The sequence below is a fragment of the Zeugodacus cucurbitae genome, chromosome 2 (genome assembly GCF_028554725.1).
Source record: "Zeugodacus cucurbitae isolate PBARC_wt_2022May chromosome 2, idZeuCucr1.2, whole genome shotgun sequence".
NCBI lineage: Eukaryota > Metazoa > Arthropoda > Insecta > Diptera > Tephritidae > Zeugodacus > Zeugodacus cucurbitae.
This window is the reverse complement of record NC_071667.1, coordinates 76885029-76896889: the sequence shown is the minus strand read 5'-3', so window position 1 is coordinate 76896889 and position 11861 is coordinate 76885029. Positions and strand designations below refer to the sequence as shown.

Sequence of the window (11861 nt, the reverse complement as noted above, 5' to 3'; positions counted from 1 at the left end):
ATACATTATCACTTCACGGAAAAGTTAGAAAACAGTACAGATTTATGTTCCTCACAGGTCCAAAAGTAAATAAATATATCTTTATATGTCAATCAGATTAATACTAACGGAGAATTTATTTGGATTTTCCTTTTCTATTTTTCATGAAAAACTTTCTCGTACCGCCTGAAGGCTATCCTAGTATTTCAAGTTTTTAATCAAGTTAGTTCTAGAGATTCGAAGTTCTGATGCTTTGCCCTATAAAAAGTCAGTATACATCGATGAACATGGATTCATTGGCTAAGTTCCTTTGCTAACCCCAACGTGTCTTGAATAAATTCGATAAGTATTCTCGTAAATAGGCCAGAGGTTACTGGTAAGACATATTGTCCAAATGAATTAAGGCTCTCCAGAGCTGAAATCTATGAATTCGATCTCAATTAGAAATAACAGAGATCTCAGAGAGAGTAGTGGATTTCAGATCTACAGGAAGATCTAAATTTAATTTGTTACTTCGAATTGATGCCAACTAGTGAAGAAAAGAAATTACGAGCGTGATGTGATCGGATCAACCGAACCGAACCGAACCGAAGTGTTTTCTGGAAACATTTCAAGATGAGAAATAACTCATTTAAAGAACTTCGACCTCCAATTTATCAAATTTCTCTAAACAAAAAAACTAAATAAGTAAATTACTCCAATTTTCAGTGTTTTTCAAAATCTCAATTTTATTAAAAACTTTCTTTTCCATAATACTCTCTTTTGTCTCCATACTTAATTTGCCATAAAATTGTTTTACTTAAAAGCTCTTTATCTAATTAAAATTGCGTTTGAGATTTTTTGTTTCAATTATGTCACTTCAGCTTGTTGGCAACATTCAAGCCAGGCTCTACATAGAGCCCTTGACGGCTCTCGATGTATATAGTATATGTATATATCATATAACGGCCTGATCAACCAGCTTTTTCGACCGTGAGTCATGAAAGATACGCTTTAGAGAACTTTCGTGCTTTTAAGGCGCAATGTTGAACATTTTCTATGTAGAAATCGTAAAGTTGTGTGGTTTAAACGCTGCCATGTGGTGAGCAAAAAGCAAGGAATGATGAAGTTTTGGCTTCCTACAATAGCGCAGCTTATCGGTGTTGCTGTTGGTAGGACGGTGGTTTTACACTCCCAAACGGTGCGCATCCAACTGAGGTCCGCCAGCTGGAGTACAGTGGCTCAGCGGCGTCTATTAGTTAGAAGAAATTATTCCAATAATTTCACCACGCCATCAATGCATGCTGCTCCACGCATCACTCCTCTCTTCCCTCCACTCAGTAGCATCCACACAAAATTTGACGTTTCTCCATTTTGATTTGATTTCTTTGCTGTTCTCATCCTCTCTCGCTTGTAGTTTGTATAAAAAATGTATTTATGGCGCCGACAATGCGCCGATTAATTCATTTTTGTGAATTTAGCGCTGCTTGCGCGGCAGCGGCAGCCGCAGCGGCTGAGGAAACCGGCACCATACCGGCTGCGGCCGCTGCGGCCAGTCCCACCATGGCGTCCGCCTCATGCATGGGTTTCTTCTTCAATATGCTGAGATCGTTGACGTTCTCCAGAAAGGATTTGTGCGCCGAGAATACTTTCACGCTATCGAAATCCTTCTTCAACTCTTCAATATCACGCTTTTGTTTAGCGCGTCGATTCTGGAACCAAGTGATCACTTGCGCGTTGGAGAGTCCTAACGCGGCGGCGATTTCATCACGATCGGCGGGCGACAGGTACTTTTGATACAGGAACCGTTTCTCCAATTCGAATATTTGATGATTGGTGAAGGCGGTGCGCGACTTGCGCTTCTTCTTCGGTTGTGGGCGATTCGAGAATATGTCCAAATGTGATTTATCTGCAAGAAAAAGAAAAAAAAAGAAAAATTAATATTTCTGTATAAATATGGTTGTTAATATAAATGCAAATTTAATTCTAATTTGTTTATTAACGCTAACCTCATAAAAACAAAGTGTGAACAAGCGCTATAAGTGGTTAATTGAAAAATTACTAATTGCCATTAGCTCGTCATAAGTGCTGTAGTGACTTTACTTACACATATGTGTGTATATAAATATGGTGTTTATATAAATTAATTAAAAATTGGTGTACGCCTTTATTTTGCTTAGCTGATCTGTCGCAATGTCTAAATGCCAATTTATCAATTTGTTGTTGAGCAGTAAATTACAGTTTTTAATGTGTTTTGCTTGGTTTTGTGCAAAAAATGGTGTTTACTACTAAACTCACAGGTGTCTTTAGCGCAGCTGAACTGGCCAAATCACTTTTAATTACACTCGATTTTGTAATGCGACTGTATAACGGTGTATTCGCAATGGCGAAAGTGAGCGTTAAGCATATGTATACGAGTTAGGGTGGTACCTAAATTTGAAAAGGAAAAACTAATTATACCAAAAAAATTTTTTTTTCGAATAAATGACGAATGAATGTTTAAATTTTGTAACTTTCATAAGACAGTATAAATCTAAGTAGCAAATTTAATGAAATTTGAATAAATGTAAAATGCAAGAAAAAATATTAATCGAAGAAGAGTAATAAACTCGGGGAAAAAGTTATATTTGAAAAATTGGAAATTTCCAATTTTATTTTTATAAAAAAGTATCAATAATTGGTATTAGTATGATATTTGAAAAATATATAATTGGAGGAAAAGGATTAATTTTAAGAAAGTACCAACTATGTTGAAGAAAACTTAAGAAAAAATTAATAAAATTTAATTTGAGAAATTTAAAATTTCCAATTTTAGGTTATAAAAAATTATTATAAATATTAAAAAAAATTTAACAGAAGGAATTTTTTAACAGATTTATCACAGAAAAATTTTTTTTCTTAAAAAAGTAAAATCGCTCGAAAATGAGACCAAAAAAATTGTCAATTTACAAAAAATATTGGCTTCGATGATAAACTGGGTAATTAGATATGATATATAAAGTATCGAATTTTTCAAAATTCAAAATTTCGAAAATATATAGTTTAACCAGCGAGAACTAGTTCCATATGAAAAAATTTGAATATTTATTTATGTATTTCGTTAATTTTTGGGTTATTAGCGCCCAAAACCGCGCATAAACTAATAATTCATGAGTTTAATTCTCGTATGTCAAGTTCATTAAAGCGTACCGCCTCTTTTGTAGTATTATATACATTTATATATATCTATATACTACATATTTACTTATGTTAATCTGTATGTGCAGATGTCTCTTTGTACATACTAATTATAACTACAAGTTTGCTCATTTGATTTCACTATTTCCTCGTGTGCTGCCGACAGCAATGAAGAAAGCCTTAAATGAGCTTTGATTAATGAACGGCAACAAATTTATGTTAAGAAGAAGAGAAAAAAAACATACAAACTGTGTATATTTGACAAAATGATATTTTGACATTTCATTAGTGCGATGGCAGTAACGAGTTAGTTTTTTCTTGAATTCTTTAAAGCGTATGGTTTGAAGAAGCAGCGAAGGTGACTTAACGCATATAATAAATCAAATAAAAAATAAAAAAAATATGTATGCAGTTATATAATTTTTAAAAAATTTAAAGCACCCTAAATTTCATCAAAAAATATATGGTTATACATATACCTCTATATACATATACATCATATATCTCTATATACATATACATATGTATATATTATATAACATAAGCTCAATAATGAAAAGTTGTTATAAACTCGTTATATTTTACAGTTAATTTAGGTGATTTTTATTCCTATCAATATGCCCACCCACGCAAAATTGCCAACCGCTCGAAGCACAAAGCAAAAATATAACAACAACAAAACAAAATTAAAATAAAAAAGCAAATATATAACAACAACAAAAAAGCAATGAAAAAAGCAAAATTATAAAAGCTTGCCAAAACCCTGGTAGCCGATCATTAAAAGTCGCAATCATTTCGGTGGTTTCATTATAGTCACTACAGATTTATTAATGGACTATATCTATAAACCCAACACACATACATAAACACACGCACCCATCTGCATAGTTCAAAATTCTTTTGGGTAGCATCACAGCAACAACAGCAGCAAGCAAGACAGCTCATCAATCGGTGGACTGCTGCTGGAACCGGCTTAATTAAGTTAACGTATTCACCTATGCACAATCTAATAATGTTAGGTTAGAGTAGTCCGTTTGTTGCCAGCCATTAGCGGTTGTTACTGATTTGTTGTTGCTTGTTGCTGTTGCTTCTACTCAAGTGCTTGCTTGTTATTTAGTCGCTGTTGTTGTTGCTGTTCTTGTTGTGGCTACTGCTATTTTTCAGCTGTTGTTGCGGCTGATTTCAAAGAAAATTTATTGCTACCTTCAAAATGTATTTGGCTACCGTTTGGCATCGAACCCACACCGAAATACCAACATCTACATATGTACATACATATGTATTTTCTATCAAAAAAGTAGCAATAAAACATTAACAACAATAAAAATTGTTGACGGTGAAAAAAAAAACGAAATAAATTGGAATAGTTAATAGCACATAACAAATTAGCTGTACTCGTTGCTAATGCGTCGTGAATACGCAAGTATTTATGTACTTATGTATTTATATATGTACATATGTATGTATGTACATATATAGTATATATGTATGTATATGTGTGGGACTTTTAAGTGGATTTCGTTTTAATTAGATTTTTTTGGGCAGTTGATGTTTTTGTTTTAATTTCTAATTTGTTGTTGTTTTAGTTTAAACTTTGATTAACGATGCCAGTCAGCGTACGGATCGATTAAATAAATGAATAAAATTTGTTATTTATTTAAGGTTCTAATTTTGCATAGCTAATGCAAATATGCTTTTTTTGTATATGTATGGATGTGTGTGTTTATATATGTATGTAAATGCGAAAATATTTCTATATGTATGTAGGTGGGCTTAAACTGACCAAAATTGAGCATAAATGAGATTCTGCACATGTAGTTCTAGAAGTTCTAGGGTTGGTGAATATGTTGGACTATTTTCAGGGTTTTTCCAAACACTTGAAGTATTTGGTAATATTATAAATATTATAAAATTTTCATAACTTAATTTTTTATATTTTTTTTTTCAATCCAAAGATTTAATAATAATTTTAACTTATAAATTAAAATTTTAATATAATTTCTGGTATAATTTTATCATTTTTTATTTATTTATATTTATATTTATATTTTCATTCAAAAATTTATAAAAATTTTTTTTAAATATAAGTTTTTATTATTTAATATAAATATATAAATTAATATTATTTATTTTTTTTTTGGAAAATATGTTTTTTTTTTCAAAATTAAATTTAAAATATCGAAGTTTAATAAAAATATTTAACTTAATTTTAACTTCATTTTTTTTTTCCAATTCTAACCTAATAATTTTCCTCTATTTCTACTCACACATACATACCCAACTCTAAAAGTCACAAACGCTTATTAAAAATATCCAAATAATTTTCAATATGCCTCAATATGGCTTATCCCGAAATCATTTAAATGTAATTTGAGCGCCATTTAGCACTTGAGTTATTCCAGACTTTTTTTGTTTGTGGTGAGAAGCAAGGTCTCTCGAGTGCCACACTTAATCATCATTAAGTAATGTGGACTTATCTTTAGTAGAACCATTACAAAATGCACCATACGACATAGGCACTTATGTACATATTCATGTCTGTTTGTATGCACGCTAAATTGTTCGTAGTAATTTGTACACACACACTCACACATACAAACACCAGCATGCAAAGGACACTTGCTCCCTTTTTAGTCTCGCCAGCTGATATCGTTTACCGCGCCGAGTCAGTGCATAAATCAATGCCGTATATTGTAGGCTGGTTTGTTTTGGTAGAACATGTCATTTGGGGCTGATCGGTGACAACTTACAAACATCAGCACACAAAACGCCTACCAAATACACATACAGCTCAGTTAGTCACCGTAAATTGTGCGTGGCATATTGGTGAAAGTGATATTTGATACATAGTGTGGAATTTAGTGAGTGTAGAAATTATGAAATACAATGTTCGCTGCATTTTATGGCCCTCTCTAATCGTTTACAAGGCAGCACTTGACCAGCAAGCAGTAAGTCAGTTAGCATATGCGATAAGTGAGGGCTAAGTATGTACTGTATGTACATATGTATGTGTGTATGCCTATGCATATTTGGGGAAAATTGATAATTTTTAGAGAAATATTTCTTTCTTTTCATTGGAATCATTCTGCGCGCATTTGTTAACAAGTTAATTAATGGCATGCCTATCTAACGGTACAAATTACCCCCAGACAATATGTCTCCGAATGCAAGCGTGTGTTTAAGTGATTCTAAGAACTTACTAGGAAAGTAATTAAGTGCAAGTTTTAGATGTCTACATACTAACATATGAGTGATAACCTTTTTACGGATTTTTTTTTATCGAAGTTGACGATTTTTATTTGGAGGAGTTATAGATTTTAGTAGATTTGAATGCTGCTGAAATCTCAATGTAATAAATTCATATTGATTTTCATATAGTTAAATTATCAAATAAGAACAACAATTTACTTAAAAATATTAAAATTAAATATTAAAAATTTAAATTTTATATATCCCCATGTAATCTTAAGACAAAAATCTAGACAAAAAATTTTAAATATTTTTTTTTATTTAAATCAATTAATTTTACTATTTTCCAAAAAATTTTCATCAACATTCAACCGCACGAAAATATCGAAATTTAAATTTTCCTTAAATGTTCAATTACAGTTATTTTAGCGCTTTTTCTTCAAATTGCAGTTTCTCTATTCAATTTTTTACAGTTTCGCAATACCAATAATAAGCATTTGAATAACGAAATAATTTCAACGCGCTTTGTCATTGGCGCACAGCTTCTGTTATTACAGTTATTGTTCTATTGTCATGCCTGGCGTCGGCTTAATTATCAATAATGGCTTTCTGAGTGAGCCTATTGTTGGCGCTGATTCGTCTATATGCAAATACACACGTGTGCACATTCATATGTCTGTATGATAAGTGCTTAATTATGGCTTCTCGCTGTGTCGCTGAAGCGCTGAGGCACACTCGAAAATGTCATTAGAAATATTTTTATTCGTTTTCTAATATTTATGTAGGAGTTACTGAAATTTGTTTGTTTCATAATAATTTTGACTTTCAAGCCTATTTACACACAATTTGTGTTAATTAAGTAGCGCTTGATGTCCTACTCTAAGTCTACAATTTGGCGACGGAGAGTGCAAGAGAAGTGTATGAGGCTGCTGAGTGGCACTTGAATGATAGAGCTCAGTATTTAGGCCAAATTAGTGGTTTAAATACTAGCTAAGGCGACATAAGGCACTTGAGGTTTGAGTGCTAAGCGACATTGAGTAGTGAAAGGATAGATTCTTAAGTAGTGTATTTGAGTATAATTATATTATTAATGGATCAATTATGAAATTTTAAAGTGATTTCCTTTACAAAGTAAAATATGTAACTGTAAATCTCACTTGAACTTATCTAATTTTGTTAAAATAATAAAAAATTAAATTAAATTAAATTATTTTACATTACTTTACCTAAAAAAATAATAATTTGAAATATAAATATTTTTAATAATAAATATATATAAATTATATACTTATGTATGTACACAAAAAGAACTATTCTCTATCTTCAAATGGTTGTCTTAATTAAATGAAGAATATAAAGTTCTCAAGCAACTCCTCCTATATACATGTATATATGCATGCTTGTATGCTTTTATGTCCGTCTTAGTATACGACCATTAACATTAGTAATTAAATCGAATGGCACAAAATGGCGATAAATGAATAAGGTAATAAATTTGCTTCGTTTAATTTAATTCGCATACATTTAATTGAAATACAAACACACACATAGATACAACCAGACTTATGCAAGCGCAGTTAATGGCTATTTATTGATTTGAAACTGGTCACAATAATTCATTAGTTTAGCTTAATTCAATGCTGTTTGCTCATGCAAATAAATATCTATTAAACATATACATACATATGAATGTAGGTATGTCTGTATGTGGAAGTGTAAATATGCTTGCAGGGTCATAAAGATGCATAAAGCAAGCGTTTTATTTCTTATGTTCTTAGGTTTGATGGTTTGCAGTTAATTAGCTCGATAATTGTTATTTTTAATTGAATATTCTTTCGCCAAGAGTTAAATATAATACGAGTTATGTGTAATCTAATTTAGTTATTAGTAAGCATTTAAGGTTGATTGCTGATTAAAAGAGCTACAATATAGAACCCATGAACCAAAGCAATTGAAAGATTTTCTCAGATCTTTTTACTTTGTGCAGCTGAAGTAAGGTATTCACTGCCTGTCAAGGGAGTACTTAAATTGTTCAATGACACGATTCCTGAACTTAGAGACTTTTTATTGCATCGATTAACGAACTGACTTAAAAAACTATCGAAAAGGACTCCGAAGCTTGATCGAAAAACCAGGGCGAAATTCGCATGATTCCGTTTGAATATTGCCTAGAATAAACGTATCCAGGCTTGCCTCCGACTAACCTAACATTTGTCCTGCATACAAAGAGTCCACATGTAGTACTAATCACGCCCTTTGAATGTTCACTTATACCAACTCGTCTAACAACCGTTTATTTAGTCCGATCTCGTCCAAACAGTTCGTTTCCTGACCTCGACGGTTAAGATTTGGCTGCCTTTCCATCAAGAGATGAAATAATCAGTACAACAACAAGCAACTCTAGAACTATTAAGCAACTTGCTTAATATTATATATTCCTTTTGGGCACTTACAAAAATTGGGCTTGCACATGAACGAAGAATTTGGTGTACTTCGCTTGCAATCAGCATTTTCCAATCGAACCAATTACTTAAACAAATATTTTACTCGAAAATGTATCTAATATTATGAATAACCCCATAACTTAGCGAAACTCACCTTGTGATTCATCGAAGTCCTTGGTGGTCATCTGGAAGAGCGCATCCAACGGTGTGCCATTCGGTTTGGATTTCGAATTCGAACCATTGGTCGCCGCATTATCGCCGCTGGAACCACCATTACCAGCGCCGCTCATATTATTACCGCCATTCGATGAAGTTGAAGTGTGCGAAATGCGTTCACGATCGCGATCACGCTCACGTTCACCGCCACCCATAACCATAGATTGTGCGCCCGCCGACGCCGATGGTTCACCGGATGAGCGCGCAATTTCGGGGGAGCAGCAGTCGCTAGCCGCCGAACTCGAACGCTCCGACCCACTTTCGGACGGTATCATATCCATGCCCATGTGACGCAACAACTGTGCCTGGGCATTGAAATGCTCCTGCAGCTGACGATGATAGTCCAACGCCAAACGCTGTTCGTAATGCAACAACGCTGAGGGTATAAAGGGACGCACCGGCATTGGACCCAACAAATGATCCCAAGGACGCACTATTTGTGCTCCAGGCATCAACATTGGATGTGGCATGCCAGCGGCAGCCGCCGCGGCGGCACTCACCATATCCAGCGGTTCAGCACGTGGTTGCAGCAGACTGCTGGCGTTCAGCAGCGGACGTGTGGGCGTACCAGCGGAATGTTGTTGCTGCTGCGTTGGCGGCGTGGGGGAGGTGGATGTGGCGCGCTTCTCATGTCCCAAAATGTCGGCAATAGAAAAGCTCTTCACACCTTCAATATTGGACTTAACGGCAGTGCTGGTGGCATTCGAGCTGGCAGTTGTTGCAGTAGACGTGGGTGTTGTTGGTAATGTGTGGCCGTGCGTTTGTACCGGACTGGGTGTACGATTGCCCACGGCGGGCTCCTCCATTTCACTGGACATACGCAAGCGTTTCAACGGTTGGAAATACTCTTCAGCCGCGCCGGCACGTGTCAGTCCAGCAGCAGCGGCGGCGGCAGCTGCGGCCGCATGTTGTTGCATTAAAATATGTTGATGTTGCAGTAAATCGAGGGTGTTGCGATGTTGCGACGGATGCGCCAACGTTGGATGCTGGTGCTGATGTTGATGTTGATTGTGGTGTGGCAATGGGCTGGGTGCGCCACCGACGGAGATTTCTGATTCAGCAGGGCTAGCGGGACGCATGGTGAGCGGACAAAGCATGTTCTGTTAAGCGTACAAGTTAACTAAAAAGCGTATTAGCGCCGTTTATTTGATGTGTAAAGCGGCGGCTGGAAATTGTTTTTTATTTATTTCGTGGATTTTCACACGAGAGAAATCTTTGAGTTTAAGTTTAATATTTTTTCTAAATTTTTCTAACACTTATTGTTGCTAGTTGTTGTAATTTAAATGTACTTTCAATCACTTAATTTATGTTTATTTATTGTTTAATTTTTTATTAAAATTTAATTTTTTTTTTCAATGTTGCCACTAAGCAGCTACTTAATTCCCCGACATCTAAACACGTTTGCAGTTTGTTGCACACTGACAGCGTTCAGCCGACAGTCGACACAAAATCGAAATCAATCAAATCACAAATCGGTTAGTCGCACGTAGCCGCTAACAAATGCTTCGCCTTGAGTTACTCTCTGTGATTAGCCGCTTCATTTATTTATTGTTGCCACTTTTGCGCACAACACGACACAAATATTGCACTGCACTCACAAGCACACACATATAAAATGTTTCACTATATATATTTAAAACTGTCTAAACTTAGCACCATTCACTATATTTTCAATGTGTTTTTGTTGTTGTTATACTCCCGTTTTTTTTTTGTTGTTTGTGTTCTACAAGTCTTCTTGTTAATATTTAATTTTAATATACGTCTCACTGATTGTGTGACTCTTGTACGGGCCAATATAGCGCACGATTCACCAAACGGACCAACAACCTATTCACTCGACGCTTCGCAGTCAACTGTTCGAAACTAGATTGAAGTTTGCTAACTAGACAAGTTGATTTTCGAGTTTTTTGCCGACTCTCCCTCTGCTTGCTGGCTTGCGTGTGTAGCTAACAACTGCTTGCATGTTGCTGTTATTGGTTTTTTCCCATCTTTAGTGCTGTTGCATGTGTATGCAATGAAGAGCTGTTAGCTGCCATGTGTTGTTGTTGTTGATGCTAGTGATGGTGGTGGTGTGAGCCGCTATTTATAACTGTGTGTGTGTATTGGCTGCATTTCAATTGGTTTCTTATGTGCTCCAACCGCGCTCTCTCTCCGCTGTCACACAAGCGAACATGCTATACAAATACTCACGTTGCTTGTTGTTATTGTAGAGGCAGCAAATTGTGTATAACGTGCCATTCGTGTTGTCGTGTCTTGTTTGTCGACAGTTAAACTCGACAATCAAATCTTAACTAAGCAAATGAGTGAGTGAGTCGAGTTCCCGCTAACGACAATGGGCCCCAGCGTCAATGGTTGTGGCAGCAGCGTCAGCCTAAAGGCATTTACAAAGTCGGTCCGAGTCAGTTGGTTAGGCGCAGACAAACCAGTTTGGTGCTGGAAGAGTGCGCGGACAAAAAGAAAAGCAAAGTGAAGACGAGAAAAAAGAAAAATCAAAGAGACTCATGCTTGCGAGAGCGCTCAGGCATGCAACAAAAAATCATTGAGAGAGAGCCAATTGCGTATCGAGCGCATATGTGCTAGAGCGGAACACAAGATGAGTTCTTGTAATCAGCATATGATCCAGCTATCACACTCTTACTCACCACACTAAAGATGAATGAGAAGAGTACGCCCGCTTCAAGTACAACACAAATAAAAACAATGAGAAAGCGTCGCTGCAGCCAATCAGCGCACGACATCGGCAAAATCGCAATGGTGGAAGATGTGTGCTTTAACGGTAGTTATGGCGTTCGTCAGCAGCGCAAGCTAAGTGGCGGCTTTGACAGCTGCGCTCCTCTACTTACACTAACTGCGTAGGCATTTCTGTTAATGGTAAAG

General features: G+C 35.4%; 1 protein-coding gene across 1 annotated transcript; it reads right to left on the bottom strand.

Annotated features, from left to right (window-relative positions):
- Positions 1–675: 675 nt before the first annotated feature.
- On the bottom strand, positions 676–11298 carry LOC105211300 (homeobox protein B-H1). Its single transcript, XM_011182650.3, has 2 exons — positions 8923–11298; positions 676–1867 (listed from the first exon to the last, which is right to left on the bottom strand). The coding sequence occupies exons 1-2, from the start codon at positions 10079–10081 to the stop codon at positions 1422–1424; spliced, it is 1605 nt and encodes a 534-aa protein (XP_011180952.2). The 5' UTR covers positions 10082–11298; the 3' UTR covers positions 676–1421.
- Positions 11299–11861: the final 563 nt, after the last annotated feature.

What these genes read in the sequence shown, in the direction of transcription:
- LOC105211300 (XM_011182650.3), bottom strand. Translation starts at nt 10,081, where the DNA reads ATGCTTTGTCCGCTCACCATGCGTCCCGCTAGCCCTGCTGAATCAGAA. An exon ending in GGACTTCGATGAATCACAAG is followed by an intron (nt 1,868 to 8,922) that starts GTGAGTTTCGCT and finishes TTTTTCTTGCAG; the next exon opens with ATAAATCACATTTGGACATA.